Source organism: Drosophila tropicalis, unplaced genomic scaffold (assembly GCF_018151085.1).
Source record: "Drosophila tropicalis isolate 14030-0801.00 unplaced genomic scaffold, ASM1815108v1 contig_393, whole genome shotgun sequence".
Lineage (NCBI taxonomy): Eukaryota > Metazoa > Arthropoda > Insecta > Diptera > Drosophilidae > Drosophila > Drosophila tropicalis.
This window is the reverse complement of record NW_027172855.1, coordinates 4,132,338-4,148,788: the sequence shown is the minus strand read 5'-3', so window position 1 is coordinate 4,148,788 and position 16,451 is coordinate 4,132,338. Positions and strand designations below refer to the sequence as shown.

Below are 16,451 nucleotides of genomic sequence, written 5' to 3'. Positions count from 1 at the left end.
CCTTTTTTAACGTCAACTGCTGCCTTATATTTCGTTGCTTTGGCTTGTCAAGTTTATGAACACTTTAGAAACCTTTTTCCAGGCGAATGTTTGTCTATTCAGAAATTTTTACGACATAAAAAGTTCCTGTCGCTATCACTGAGCAATATTTAAGTAGAATATGTAGGTACAAACATATACATATATAGAGTCATGATGTTGCCTCTTTTACCAGGACATTCCATTTTTATTTCTCTTTTTTTTCTTCGTGTTTTTTGTATTTTACTTGTTTACTTTGTGTTGACTTTGTTTGCTGTTTTTAGCGTCGTCTAGTGCAGTGCACGGCGGCTGCCTAAGCAAATATTTGAGCAAGTTAATAGCCAAAAGCGATGCCAATGCAATGGCAACTCATCAGCACATCATCTGCGTCTGGCTTTGTGGGTCCCCAGGCTCTTCGTTCTGTATCGTACGATGATGGGGGAGGCCAAAAATGCCGTCAATGGCTCACGCCAATGCACAATACATTTCCACTTTATGCACATTTCCGGACTGACGCGATGTGTTGCCATTTGGACTGCCGGGTATGCCAGGAGGAGGCGGAGGAGGAGTCGTCGAAGAAGGACAACAAGTAACTACTACTAGGAATAGCGGCATCTACCAAAGTCCCCCACAATACGCCAGCCATACATGTTCTTTTCGAATGAACACGAGCAAAAGTGGCTGGAGAATGGAGAACAGTCAGATGCATCGTTGCGTTTCAATTTGAAGTGGCATCAAAAAGCCGTCGAGGCTCCGTTGTTGTCGAGGAAGCTCTTTTTTACTGACTAAAGGACCATCACGAGCAGCAGCAGCACCAGCAAGAGCAACAGAAGGAGAAGCAGTTTTTGTGCATTTTCACGCGATTAGCGTTTGTTCATGATGCTTGTAAAAATCGATAACATCTGCAAGGCATAATAATAAGTGACCGAAAATAGAAAATAGATTTTCGTTGCAGAAGCTGCTGTGTTTTTCAGGGTCAGGTGTTCAATGCTGTTTGGTTATTTTAAAAAAATTTACTTAGGAAGTGTTAGTTTTTAATATAGAAACTCAAATATGTTTAATCTTATTAAGTAGTTTTGCATTCATTTAATTAATACTTCATTTTTATATGCCACAAAGGACTTAAATATTTCAGTTTAGATTGGTTTTTGTCGGCTCAGGATCAAATAGATAGACAGGACAATTATTGAAGCAGGTGTTTTGACATCATGATTAAAGAGTCTTACTACTACCTTAATGGTAAATATTCAATAAAATAGTCATCGAAAATACTTTGTGGTATTATCTTCACTATTTTTATTGCTAACAAATATATGATTTTAGATTAAAAAAGAGCATAAAACTTGAAGACTTGCAGGAATTTGAAAGTAAAATCAGGCAATGACCCAACACTTACTCATTAAACTGTTTTACTAACTAAAAAAGCTACTTGCGAAGAAAATATTTAGCAAATTGGTAATGTTGAGCATCTTTTTATGGTTTCACTTGAACTTTCTTTATTGCAAAGAAAATTAAGGATTATCTTTGAAGTTAGCTTGCTGTTTGGCCAAGTCCTTGGCAAGGTAAAGACAAACGAAAACTAACCATATACTAGATTATATCAACTAGGAAAACTTTTCGTCTTTTTGCCTCAACTTTTGCACAAGTGAAATTCCGTTTTTCTAACCGTTCTGTGGGAAAATCACATTATAACCATAAAATGACATTGTGCCCCTTTGCAAAAGCATTTAGCCTGCTTAGCTTAGGTAATGGGACATCAGGCGAGTGACGCCTGTTGGTGGTGGGGGGAAGGCATGGGGGGCAGGACCGTTTGGAAAAGTTGAGTGAAAATCGCAGCTTAATGCTGACACACATAGCCCGAGCCAGTTTATTGGGTTAAGTGTGCGGCAATTGCATCAGAATACATACATACATATATATGTTCCTGTGTGCTTCTGTGTGTGTGTGAGGAGTGAATGTGTTAGTGTGTTCGAATTTGATTTTAAGCTTATGCACACTTGAAAAATGTTTTCCCTGCGTTTCCTCGGCGTTTTGAGCGCGTTTAAAACCGCTTTACGTTTTCGTCATGCTTAAAAATAGAATTTATTGTGGCCTACTTTTGGGCTGAATTCGAATGTTGTATTTAAGCTGACTGCAAAACATAAAATGTCTTGATTTGTCCTGCCCAAACTAATCCTAGATGTTTGTTCTGTCCTTAAGCCTTTTGTTTACAATTCTTCTCTCCACTTTCGTTTGCCTTTTTTTCATTTCATTCGTATTTTTGTATTTTATTTTATGCGTTTTTTCGTTTACTTTTGTTTGTGTTTGCCTCTCAGCTTATCTTGTCCGTGTTCTGGGTCATTTTCCGGCTAATGATCAAAGTGTGGATACTTTTTTTTCTCGACTAGGCACTTTTTTTCACTTTGGCTTCCCTTTTTTTTGTCTGTTGGCAGCCGTGGCTCATAATAATGTAATCGACTGTGCAAAATGCGATAAACTCAAATTGCTGGTACTTAATGTTATGGCCAAAATGAGCAAGATATACCTACATAAGTAAATACCATGCTAAAATAAGTGAAGTGAGCCAACTTACTGAAAGTATACTATAATCATGCAATTTTAATGAACTAATACAAAACCATTAAACAAGAGGCAAATTTTTAAATAAAAGGACTTAAGCACAAACATTATTCACTTTAAACAGAAATCGGACTACTGTTTAGTATAAAATTGATTAAGATTATTTTAGTAAACAACTTCTCAAGAATAAATATAATTAAACTAATTTAGATATTATCTATTAATCGTGATCTTGATGAAAAGTAGAAAAGTGATTTAACTAACAAATGTTAAATTTGCTTAAAATCCATCTAAAAGTATTCATCTGATTGAAAATTTTAGGATGGAATCAATCCTGATAAATGATAAATGGAGCTATCTAATTTGGTATTATGTCTCGTCTACTATTTAAGCTTCAATCGAAGTTGTCTAAATAAGTGAACAAGATAGCATCTAATTTTTATTATTATACATATGCCGTATTTTGTGTAGTGAACTCAAAATGTCCTTTTGTTAAAGCATTCAATTACTATCTATCAATCTATTTAGAGATGAATATTTCCAAATTATCAACTCACATTGACTTCAACTGCTTCCATTCACTCTTTCCTTTTACTTTACATTAAAAATATAAAAAAAAACATAATCATAATTGGACTTTTTACAGTCCTTAAACTATACAACTATATTTCAAGTCGGCAAGCATAATTGGGTGAGCAAATTCCACACATTTTCTTCTGAGTTTTTGTGGCTGGTTTATTAAGCTGCATGAAGAATGATTTTCAATTATGCTTTCCACTCATGGCAGGAACTAACTAGAAAAAAAATAAAATGGTGAATAATTGTGGAAAATGAAAATATAAACTTCAACGCTCGAGCGCACCTGTGCATTCGCTTGAATGCGCACGGCTGCGCATTTCGATATCCTTCCATTCTGCCCTCTCCCAATCCTCCTTCCTCTTCAAATCGCTACGTTTTGAATTTTTTTTTTTTTTGGCCACCTGCCATTTGGGGTATTAAAATTGGACATGGATCATTTGCAATTTCGAGTAGTTTTTCTCGTGGATTTTTGGTTTTTGTCTGCCATTTGAATATGCATGGAATTTTGTTGCAATCAAGTGAAAATCAATTTAAAATTGTCTGCAACAAAAAAAAAAATTGGAACAGAGAAATACCCAGACAATTACGCATACGCCGTGTGTGAATCTGACTCTCTCTCTGTCCCTCTCTATATTTTTTTCTATTATTCTACTTTTCCCTTTAAGCGTTTATTTCATATAAAATTCCAACAGAATCAAGTGCCAAATATATTCAAATAGCATAAAAAATTGGTTAGTGATTATCAAATTGAAATATTTTATACCTGGAAAAAATAGACAACAGCCATAAAGAGAAAATAGTCGATCGGAAATGATTTTTAAAGACTGTTGGCAACAAATTATTAAAAAAAAATTTTAAGATATATATTCAGTTAACAATACATCGACTTTGAAGATTAAGAAGTAAACCGATTTTTTATGGTAAGGTCCTAAACACTTTCAAGAGTCACTTAATTATATAAGCTAATTGAAATTCGTGGTATTGGAGAGTTGTAAATGTAAAAGTAACAAACAAATGCTCAACCACACATTTTATATTTGTTGGGTGTATATTGTTTGTTGTTTATGGTACACATTTATTTAAATTCAAATGCCATTAGCATACATTTGCCTCAATATTCACACAAAACAAATTGTTTTTCCATTTCTGCCTTTACCTTTGAGAAACACCAAACAAATTCACTTAACTATGCAACTTTTACAAGGAAACTTGCAACTTTTGTTCTTCGACCACCTAGCTTATAGTTCTCTCTTGCTCTGCCTCTTGCCTCTTTGCCATTTTTACCTCCACCTCCACTCCAATCCTATAAATAAATCAAATCCACAATCCAGTAGCAGCACTTTTGCCTTTTGCAAAATACATTTTGTATACACTTTTTCTAGCCAAAAGCAATTTACTGCCATTGTGGAAGAACAAAACCCATACACACATACACCCACATCCACACATAAACATAAACAATTTTATTATATTTTAAATAAATTGCATACAAATGCACTTATTCAATTTTTGTGTTGCCAACACAAGAGAAGAGTCATACAAACGAGAAAAAAAAGAGAGAATTAAACAATCAAAATGGTAAAAATAAGCAGAAAGTTGTTTTTTGCTGTTACCGCAAAACACTTGACACGCTCAGCTGCCGCCCAATGGATAACGTTGTGTCGTCCTGACGACATCCTGATGGCATCCTGGTGTGTGACCAAATCCCCAAGCTGTGCTACCATGCAAGTGGCCCACTCGAAAGGATAACAGCACTAAAACAAAGAAGACCAACAGCAGTAAAATGGATGTGAGCAAATGCCAATAAATGCAAATAAATTTAAGCTTATTCCTTTCGCTCGGACGGCCCGGCCAGTTGCCATGTGCTGTGTATGTTTACTTGGTTTTGTTTTATGCAACAGCAAAAAAGCAATCAATACTTTTTTTCCACTGCTGACATACTGGCTCCTCCCCCTACACATATACATATAGTAAGCAGAATAATGACATTGAGTTCAAAATGTGCCGTAAACAACAAGAAACACGAAGGATGCCAAAACCAATATAATATAAGAAAAAGTTACTGAAAAGTATTGTGAAATGTCAATGAAAAATGATCCTGTGATTGGCTAAACAATTTAATGATTTTGAAAATAAAGAGCTAGCTTAGTAGAAATAGATGAATAGATTTCGAAACGTAGATTCTTTCTTAAGGGTGTATGGGGTGAAGAATAAGCACTCAAAATGGGAGTCAATTAGTCAAAGAATAGATTATTAAACAAAGAAGTATTCATTTTAATTAATTTCTTGTCCGTTTTCAAATGAAACTAATGTCAGATTTCGGTTACTTGATATGTGCTTTTGTGTTTGATTTGCTCGGTTTGAAACATCACTCATTTGAATAAGTTTATAGAAACGAGTATTTGATATTTGAATAGAATTTCGTCTTGAATGTCAAATGCCTTCACCAATCAAAGAGTTGCCTTCTCATCAATCAAATAAAACCGATAGTGAAAGCCATTGACTATATCGAATTAGTTCATATTATCATTTTCTGACGAGAACTCATACTTCTAAATACGAGTCAGAGTTAAGCTTCGTTTCGATTACGTTTAAGTTCTATTTGTTTTCGTTTAACTAACAAATACCACAAATTCTTTCATTATTTGCCATTTATCACAGGTGTAACCATCGACAGATTTAAAGCTTACCACAGATGAATTAATCATATGACAAATGACATAAAGAAAATTTATATACTCATTAAATTTATTTGCAATGTTTATTACGCTAAATTTTTGGCCAAATGGAAAGGGGCCATAGCAATATAGTTATGTTTAAGTTGGTATTTAAAAGTAGATCGAGTAAATGTGGGCCTTAAAGCTAACCAGATGTTGACCTCCAATTAATGGTCACTTAATTGGGAAAACTTCTCACCAATGCTGAGGTTATTTGCTCCTTAGGAGTTCTTTTGCAGCACCTTGACAATAACGCTCTTAACTTCGGTGTAATTCGACAAGGCATATTCACCATTCTCACGTCCATGACCGGACATCTTGTAGCCACCGAAGGGAACCTGGGAGGCCAGCGCATTGTAGGTGTTCACCCAGACAGTACCAGCCCTGAGACCACCGGCGATATAATTGGCCTTGTCCAGATCCTTGGTAAAGATACCTGCAGCCAAACCGTAGTCGGAATTGTTGGCACGTTCAATTACCTCATCGAGGCTCTTGAAACGAATCAATTGCTGCACTGGGCCAAAGATCTCTTCGCGCGCAATGGTCATGTCATCCTTGACATCGGCAAATACAGTAGGCTCAACATAGTAACCGCATGTGTCCTTGGGGCGATTGCCACCAGCCACCAGTTTGGCACCGTCTTTCTTGCCCTCCTTAATCAAACACAAAATCTTTTCCATCTGCTCCTGGTTCACTTGGGGTCCTTGTTCGGTTTTCAAGTCGAAGGGATCGCCCACGACGCGCTTCTTAGCACGTTCTGCTGAACGTTCCACAAACTCATCATAGATCTTCTCCTCCACAAAGGTGCGAGATCCGGCACAGCAGCACTGACCCATGTTAAAGAACAAGCCAAAGTGAGCTTGTTCTACAGCGGCATCCAAGTCAGAGTCGGCCAAAATAATGTTTGGCGATTTGCCACCCAATTCCAGAGTCACTCTCTTCAAATTGGTTTTACCAGAAGCCGTCTGAATGAGTTTGCCCACATCAGTGGATCCAGTGAAGGCTACCTTGTCCACATCAGTATGATTGGCCAGGGCAGCGCCAGCATCACCGAAACCAGGAACCACATTGACCACACCCTCAGGGAAGCCGGCTTCCTTTATCAGCTGTGCAATGTAGAGAGCAGTCAAGCTAGTTTGCTCTGCTGGCTTCAGAATAATGGTGTTTCCGGTAGCCAGGGCTGGTCCCAATTTCCAGGCCATCATCAGAATGGGGAAATTCCAGGGAATAATCTGACCGCACACGCCGACAGGCTCGTGTACGGTGTAAGACAAGAATTCACCATCCATGGGGATCGTCTTTCCATGATTCTTATCAGCCCAGCCGGCGAAGTAGCGCAAGTTCTTAATGGACATGGGCACATCCACATTGTAGGACATAGCAAAAGGCTTGCCATTGTCCAATGTTTCGAGACTCTATAAAGAAAGATTGAGTTTAGCATATTTCGAGTTATATATTTCGGTTAACTTACAGACAAATAGACTTGATCGCGCTCCATAAGATCAGCCAGACGATAAATCAAACGTCCACGCTCCGAAGCATCCATACGACGCCATGGGGAACCCTTTCTAAAAGATAATCGGACAATTAAGAGGTTAAGAGTTAGTAAAAGATATTAGAACGAAAACAGGGGTAGAGCAAATAATACGCAAAATGTGTACAAATATGTATATAAAAGTTTATAAACAACTCTGTTAACAAAAATAGCTACGCCAATGAAATGTGTTCTATCAAGGGTGTGGTCAGGTATGGACAGGGGAGGACTGCTGCCCCTTTTCTTTAAAGATTTAAGATATGTATTTAACATTTAAAGATCTATGGTTAAGGCACTTGCAAATTAAGTGTTCATTTGTAAATTGATTTGTTATTAAAATGTCACTTACTTGAATGCCTGACGAGCGGCCTTGACGGCAATGTCGATATCCTCCTTGCCGCCAGTTTGAATTTCAGCAATTGGCTGCTCAGTGGATGGGTTAATGGTTTTAAAAGTCTTTCCCGACTTACTCTTGTGCCACTCATTGTTGATGAAAAGCTAAAACAAAATATAAATAGGAAAAAAATAAAAGTTGGTCAGTTATCGCGATCAATATACACTCACAATCAACTGGCAAACAGAAGTAATAACAATTATTTACCTAGGCCACTCCCCAAAAACTATCTGATAACCACTTGACTTGCGGTTCAGTTACTGTTCGTAACCACAATCAGCCGATGTATATGTCTAAGTTTTAATATACATGTCTATGTATGTTTGTACACCCCACCTCACCTTGTAATCAAAAACGTGTGCCCGCCAGCAACACAGATTAGAATTGACTGAGGGTATGCCACACACTTTTTGTTTATATTAAAGTTTTGTAGCATTTGTTATTTTTATATACACCACATCATATTCCTATTCCTAACACCTTTCTATTTCACAATTTGTTTTCGTCTTATCGGGAATGATGACGCGTTTATATAAAAAAATTTCCACTAGACGCCGGCAAACATAAATGTTTCTGAATCTCAATTAATTTTGGCACTGACCAAAGGGAGGCGCGTGTATATAATTCGTCTGGGGAAACCGGTTCGCCTGGCAATTATGTAGAGAAGCTATCAGAAAGTGTGCCATCTTATCTATCAGCTGTTCTTAGCCGTCGGAAACTGCGAGTAAATTTCCAAAACAAGTTGATAAGGTAAAGCAAAGATTACAGAGAGACGTGCAATCGTTGTTGCTCTTTAAATTTATAAAAACTACAACTACAACTATGTAGTTAAAGCCAAAAGCATTGAGATTAAAAGTCAGGCGTTGGAATTAACAAGTAGTCCCCATATTTGAAGATTGTGGGATTAAAATATTGTGGCAAAATGGAGTTGATATCGAAAAATCTTTAAAATTCTACTAATTTGTTCATAACTCATTTTGGCATATGGGGATATTAATATATTTATCATAGAGATTGACCACGCTTTTAAGTAGTTTTCGTTATGTGAACCTTCCTCTAATAACTCATCATTTAATTTACTAATAAAGTTAGTAGTGATCCTCCCTCCATTTAAGCGGAAGCTTAATTTGCATTATTTAACTTCGTTTTTTCTCCAGCTATTATTATTATTATTCATCTCATGTCATTCAATTGTCATCCTATTTGCACGCGCAGCAAAGTTTTATTTTTATGAACAGATGTTTTAATTGACCGATTCGTTATATACATATATCTATGTATACATATGTATATGTTTAATTTATGTATGTGAATTTTCTGTGGCAAGCAAAAATATATCCCCTATGTATGTTCGGATATACGGATTCTCTATACCCTCATTTTATACTCAACAAAATTATTTGTAGCTTAATTTAAGTAATTAGTATTATCAATTGCGATAATAGACCAGAAAACTTGATGTTACAGCTCAATCTTAGTGATAAATATAGAATAATTGGTTTAACTCTCTATCTTACATTTTCTTAAGGTCCTTTCTGTATAAAAAGAGGAACTAATCGTATCTTTAAGTAGAGGATTTATTCCATAAACTCTTATATGGAAATTTATCATTAATTTTGTCGTCAATTTTTGTTTCTATATTGTAAATATATTTAGATTGACAAGCAATCGGCTTGGGAATAAGAACATATTAGGTATGTAAAGTCATCCTAATGTCTTGGAAGAGGGACAATATCGTTTCTGCGTAGGGTATTTGAAACAGAACTTATGATGAACATCTGACTAAAAATCGGGAGGAGAGCAAAACAAGAAAATGAGAGAACGCTGAATCGAATCAGTATTTAAATTTTGTCGTATTTGCCCCCAAAAATTGTTTCGCTTTTGTCTCTGTTTGCTCTGCTCAGAGAAATACATAGTTGGTTGATTGCAGGGGGGAAAAGGGAGGGGCATGTGACATAACAGCAAGCGGAACGACAGAATAAAGAAAACAGACCACAAAAACAACAACCGGCGATTACACACGCAGGCACACACACACTTCAATAGACTTTTTTGCATGGCCTTTGTCTAAACAAGCAATTTCAGTCTTTTTTCTATGCCGGTTCTTCGGTTTACTTAGGCAATTTAATCCCCTACACTTAAGGGATGGCTCGCAGTTATTTAAACAAACATTTTTCTAATACCTAAAGTGATAAAACTTTTCTTGTGGCGTACGTGAGACGCAAATTGTAGGGCATAAAGAAGTTGTCTATATGGTGGAGGAAATACTAAACAGCTGCAATTGTGCCTGCCCCTCTCTCTCAAGGTCAAGCAAAGCAAATAGAATTATTTTTGTCGGAAATATTCAATAAATTAATTTTCGATTGATAAGTGAATTTTCTAAATTTCTAATAATTTACGGGCACTTACCCCTGTGTAGAGCACTTCAGGAGCCTTCTGGGGTTCAGGAATGGAGGAATACTTGGCCACGATACCAGTAATGCTCTTATGGGCACGCAACAAGCTGGTGCTGGTCTTCGAAATGCGCTGCATTTTTATTTTATTTTTTATACTTTTGTGTGCTTAGGAACCAGAAATGCTTGCTAATTGCTCAGCGGTCGTTGAAGAACTAACCAGGAGGTCTCAGCAGTTCCACTCGCGAAAGCTATGTGAGAGTTAAAAACAAGAAAGCGAACAGAGCGTTTCTGTTTCAAGTGGTTTCTAGAGATGGCTTCAGCGAGGTGGATTCCTCTATTCACTCTCTGATGATAATGCCAAAAGCTGTGCGTATGAGTGATTGAGGTGGGGAGTGGGGAGTGAGAACTGCTGCGACTTGAGTGGGACTCTCTTGAGTGAGCTCTCTCTGGCGCTGTGGAGAATAATACCGATAGTAGAATGAGAGTTGTTGACAGCTTTTCGTGATGTGAAGAAGTGGGAAGGTGAATAAATGTAGAAAGATGAAAACAAAAAAACAAGAAAAACAAAATATGACATTAAATAAATTGCATTTTGCCATTTCTCTCGCACAAATTTGCAATAAATTTACATGATATGACATTATTCTATGAGAAAAACCGTAATAACAAACGCGTGAAATGAGAAACATTTAGTTAGAAATTCTATTAAATTTAAAAACGGCCAAAATGTAGTTTTTTCTTTATAATTTTGATTCGTATATTAATATTAAATTATTGCAAGTATTTTCTTAACCGATCTTGCGATTGGCGTACTGGTTTTTGTATGTATATATGTATGTTACCTTTAAGGCCCAAAAAAAGGATTCACAAGAACTGTTCAACTTTCCAACGAAAACGAAAATTTGTTAAATAAAATAAAATTTTAGGACAAGAAATTAAATTTGGTATTCAACCTTAGAGCTAATAAATAAAACTGAATTTCTGTTTGACTTTTTTCACGACGTTGTTTTTCGATTCTTTCTCAGCTTGCTACGTTTTGTTTTCTAGAAAGATTTCAATTTTAAAGGAAAGTCCTATAATCGATTTAAATCGTTCCTTATTGGGCTGGCAGGTTAACTTCACATGATCCCATTCTTGTCCACATATGTAGTGGAATCGTTCAGCTTGTTTTTTTGAGCATTTCGTTTTGAGAATCTCCGCTAAGTAAGTTGGTCGCAACCGTAAGAACTTGGAGACCTAGAAATCGATCTCAAAATTTTATATTTAAGTCCTTCAATGAATTTTAATATTCAAATAAAATTGTTCCAGCTTCTTTCTCATAAATTCGACTACTTATCGACTAGAGGGTTAGATCTTAAAGTGACTCAAAGCACATATCGATGTTAAAAACATATTTTTAAGCATACAGAACTATTATATAAATTCTATTTTAAACTAAGGAAAACCGTGTTTTATATTTACACCCTTTTTTACCTGTTTAAAACCACAAAAAAATGTTTAAAAATATTTGCAAGTTAAACAAATTTAAATAACAACATTTATATAAAGTTTGCATTGTCCAACACGCACACGAATCAAATTAAGCTTCAATAATAACAATTTGTCGTCCTTATTTTGTTAAAAGTTTACTCAACTCTACAAATTTTTAAATTCAAAAAGTCAACAGAAACACAAAATGCAGTAAATTGCTCTCGCAAAAACAAATACCTTATCTCAAATACATAAACTTTATATAACATTCATATATATACCTACATATGTATGTATATGTATTCTCAGTCTATGTACATATCACAAACTCATTTGATTTAAATGCTCTCCATGCACTGACTTAGTATTATGACTTATAAATGATGTCATTATTACCATTAAGTTTTGATAGCCAGATGCCAAAATCCATTCGTATTGTTTAATATTTTAAACCAACCCATTTACATGATATTAAAGGAATTTCATATCTTCTTTCATAACGATATTCCCATATATTGTAGGATTTGCATCTATCACATTAGTTTTATAAAAACGAACCTCTCAAAGTAAACTATTTCTAATACTATCTTCGTGGGTATATTTTTGACGAACAAATTTCTTAAAACAAGCTAGAAATAGATGATTCCTTTGTATACAAGTTTTATGTTCTCTTAAATTCTTCTCAAGTTTTAATTCTCTTAATCTCAGTCGGTTTGATTTACTTTTCAATAATTTGTTAATTAAAATTCAAAATATAGCTTGTTCTTTGAGAAACTTGTCAAAACTGGAAAACTTAAACGTCAAAATCAATTCTAGCGAGAATAATTATATGCAAAACTCCGAATATCCTTAGAAATCGGCTGATGTCCACATTATTTTTGCGAATATATTATAAATTTTCCTGGTTTTATGAGAAGTTGCTTACATTTCGTAGACAACTCAACTTTCCATATGTCTCTAGTTGCGGAATATTAAACCCTTGATTAAAATTTGCAGGTAACTAATTGATTTTCTCCAAAAGTAAATTTATTTAGCTTAAAAGCAAATTGTTCTGGTGCATAACGAACTAATTCTTACTTTAAAAATAAATCCGTTAGAGTTGGTTCCAATGTCTGGATTTTAACTCTCAATAAATAGAAATATATATATCTAAAAATCGAAGAGTGAAATCCGAATTTATTGAATTTATGTTTTTCTCGTAAATTGAAAGCTTACCGCGCCTGTCAAAGTCGGCGAACTAATTCGCGAATGCCAAATCGAGTGAAAACAAACAGGACAAACAAACGAACAAACATTTGTGTTTGTATCGGTCCTGTCCAGTGCTGTCCTGGGAATGTCTATGCCTTCCATGGTCAATTACCATTGTCAAATAACATTGGATTGCTCCCAAAACATTGCCATAAACTTTAATGGCAATTGTTATGTGGTGGTGGACCCTGTTATTGATGATCATGCTGTCCTCAGCTGAATGAAATATTTAATACCCGAAAACAAACGGCAAAATGAAAGATATACATATATATATGTACATACAATATATGTATGTACATATATCGTATGGGCATACTATATATACAAATTGCATGTGGACAAGCCAGCTCAGCAGCACTTAAATGTCAACTGACATAAAGTTTAATGCACTGATTTTTCATGGCTCATCCTCTCAGGCCGTAGCCGACTGTTCGTCCATGGCCCTGCAGGGCCTCCAAAGGTCTGGTTATAAATGTGAAAATGAAATTTAAAACAAATTGTTGGAAATTACTTCAATTGAATTTAATTATGTCCTGGTGGGAGTGCGGCTTTGCCCCTTACGACATGTGCATATAGAATTTTATGGATGATTACGTAAATTAAGTTTGGTTTATGCGTGCCAACGAAATATTGATGGACTTATTTTCAATACATATTTTACCCATCAATTGACTTGATAATTTATATGCCAAACAGATAATATTAAGTTCTTGACACTGCATGTAACACGCATATTCATAACTATTGACGAGCGGGAATCAAATTTATATAGAAAAAGTATATATTTGAGGTTGTTGGTCAAAGTAGTTAAGCGATGTTTTCAGATGTACTTTTATGAATTGTCTTTTGGGTATTAACAGATGTACTTTATGATCTCTAGCCCAGATTTATTAAAACTCAGTTCATATTAGAAATGTTCAATACGAGCAATTCTCCAGTGTCGAACGTGACATTCGTAAGCATTAAAAGTACCCTATATTAAAGCAAGTTTTTATTTTGAAAAAGAGGAAATCTTATATCCAATTTTTGAACAAATATGTCAATATTAACTACAAGGGTGCCAAGTTGATACTTTATTGCAAAGTAATAAGATTAGATCATTTCGAAAATACTTATAGTAGGTTTGTTAGTGGAAAGTGGTCAACGACATCAGAAACTAGTCAAAGAATTTTCCTTTTTGAGAACATTGCAGCCGTTCGACCTATTGAACACTCTCCTCGTCAAAGTTTTAAGTAATTATCATTGAGATTTTATTAAATTTCTATAAGTTAGAAAGATGCATAAGGCAACTCAAAAAGATCTTTATGTTTCTTTTTGCTCAGCCCAGCAATTTTTTTTATATTTTCAATATGCAATAAAGAAATTAAACTAATGATAACCAAAAAGAAGTATATCTGTATACTAAAGACATTCTGAGTCTTTCACTTCATTTTCATTGTAATATTTTGTAATCTCTGCTGTTTGTTCAATCTTTTATATATTGCTCATTCGACCTATGACACGACTAGCATTATGATTATTTCTGTCTTTCAACTTAATAAATTGTTGTTCTTCTTTGCATATTGCCCTTTCCTTGTGACTATCAATAATAATCTCAAATTTCTCCTATCTGTGTTGACCATTTGTTAGCTTTTGTCAATGCAAACAGAAAGAGGAAGAGACTAAAATATATAGAAAAGAAAGCCATTCATTTTCATATATTTTTTGCCTAGCTAATGATCTGTCAAGGCTACTTCAAACAAAAGAATTTATAGATGGCATTCAAATAACTATATATGTATCTATGTGTAAAGAAAAAGCATAACCCCCACGCAAGTTTCTAGGAAATTCGAGTCCACTATGGTGACCCACTTTTTGCACGCATTCCGAGTTGTGGTTTATGATTTTTCCTACGTTTTTTCTTCCTTTTTTGTTTTGTAGCCAAAAGGAAGGACAAAAAATAGGTATAGGAAGCCAAAGAAGAAAAAAAAAGGGTCAGCAGAAATGTATGCAAATGGCTTTTGGCTGGACTTTGCTTACACTTTTGCTTTTTTCTCGTTTTTGCCTTTCCCAGGATTTGTGTGGCCACGTAAAAGGGCCATATACATGCATATACATACATGTATACACAGACACACACACCGCACCCAAAGTAATTTGGCAACTAATTTTGGTATTTATTTGCAGATATGAAACGTACAAGGCCACGCTCAAGAAAATACCCGCAACGCGTCTCTCACGACTGACCGAAGCGTTGGCCAATTATGATCCGGTACTCAATGAATATTTCTTTGATCGTCATCCTGGTGTCTTTACGCAAATACTTAACTACTACAGGTGAGTGTAGTTAATTAACTAAAATCAACAACATTCGTGTGCATTTTCATACTAAATGGAAATATGCCATTTAAAGCTAGTCACCGAATAATAAATCTTAACTCTGACTACGAATTGAGTACAATTGGGTGTATTTCATTTGAATAAAGGGTGTCCGTAGATGGAACGGATAAAAATCTCTTAGTAATAGTGGAAAGCAAAATTTTTAAAGGATTAATCAGAATCTTTTTGTTAAGGATTGAAATCATTACTCATTATGCTTTTACAATATGTATAAATGCCCCTGTTTAGTTTAAGTAGTGCCTATATTCTTGCAACCCTGTGAGTTTCGTTTGTTTCACTTCACGTTCAAAATAAAACAGTTTTCACTATATAATTTAGTTTATAATCATTCAATTTAATATTAATATTATAATAAATATTAAATTTACAAACAAATGTTTATTTCTAATCTTTTTTCTTTACAATCTGTGGATACTTTTTTAAGCACTCTGTGATTGTCTCAGAATGATATCCCTTTAGAAATATAGTTATAGCAGTTTTCGGACAACCTTCAAAGGATTCATGAAATCCACTCAAAAAAAGATGTTTCTTATCAAAGTCTCTTAAAAAGTTTTTAAAAAGTGTAATACACCCTTCGGTCTTGTCTTCACACTCGATGGATGCACCAAATGATTCAGATGTAATTCTCTTTAATGTTTCACGAAAATTGTTAAGAAAGACTCCAGCCATTTCAGAAAATTCAGAGCTCTTGCAGCGATTTAAGTTCTGAAAACTCTTTCGCGACTCTTCAAATACTAGTTTAGTATATGGGAGAAAACACTCTTGAGCAGCTTTTTCGTAGATGTCTGACTTTTCATCCTTTTGGGCTGTGGCAATAAAAATGCAGCAGAAGAAAAAGATTGACACTTTGTTTGCCATTTCGATAATGACTGAAGACTAAGATAGTAAGACAACCAGCTTTTGTTTTCGCCTAGAAGAGTTAATAAGTGCTCTGTAAATTGGATATGGAATTCAGATTTACAACGCTTTGGCCAAATTGGACGCACTTCGCGCATTGGGTTAAAAACAATTTCCGGATTTTAAAATTCGATTTTTATAGGCAACTTTCCATTGCGGTAATTTGTTTTTGTTTTAAACCAAATAAGCCGAGCACTCTTTCAAGGGCATTCAAATTATTCTTTTCAATAATTTTTCCTGGAGAATATTCTAAATAT

The 16,451-nt window shown here is 35.0% G+C and overlaps 2 protein-coding genes across 4 annotated transcripts in view; one reads left to right on the top strand and one right to left on the bottom strand.

Annotated features, from left to right (window-relative positions):
• Shawl (Shaw-like) overlaps window positions 1–16,451 on the top strand; it is a 57,481-nt gene that overhangs the window by 23,346 nt on the left and 17,684 nt on the right. For all 3 annotated transcript variants that reach the window (XM_068284471.1, XM_068284470.1, XM_068284472.1), the window contains exon 3: window positions 15,085–15,234. In XM_068284471.1, coding sequence (XP_068140572.1) covers window positions 15,085–15,234 — 150 coding nt within the window. The remainder of the gene's footprint in view (window positions 1–15,084; window positions 15,235–16,451) is intronic.
• Window positions 5,887–11,187, bottom strand: Aldh (Aldehyde dehydrogenase). Its single transcript, XM_068284666.1, has 5 exons — window positions 11,040–11,187; window positions 10,211–10,649; window positions 7,757–7,905; window positions 7,345–7,441; window positions 5,887–7,288 (listed from the first exon to the last, which is right to left on the bottom strand). Exons 2-5 carry the CDS (start codon window positions 10,331–10,333, stop codon window positions 6,095–6,097), a joined length of 1,563 nt encoding a protein of 520 aa, XP_068140767.1. The 5' UTR covers window positions 10,334–10,649; window positions 11,040–11,187; the 3' UTR covers window positions 5,887–6,094.

What these genes read in the sequence shown, in the direction of transcription:
- Aldh (XM_068284666.1), bottom strand. Translation starts at nt 10,333, where the DNA reads ATGCAGCGCATTTCGAAGACCAGCACCAGCTTGTTGCGTGCCCATAAG. An exon ending in CTGAAGTGCTCTACACAGGG is followed by an intron (nt 7,906 to 10,210) that starts GTAAGTGCCCGT and finishes ATTTTGTTTTAG; the next exon opens with CTTTTCATCAACAATGAGTG. An exon ending in GCCGCTCGTCAGGCATTCAA is followed by an intron (nt 7,442 to 7,756) that starts GTAAGTGACATT and finishes ATTATCTTTTAG; the next exon opens with AAAGGGTTCCCCATGGCGTC.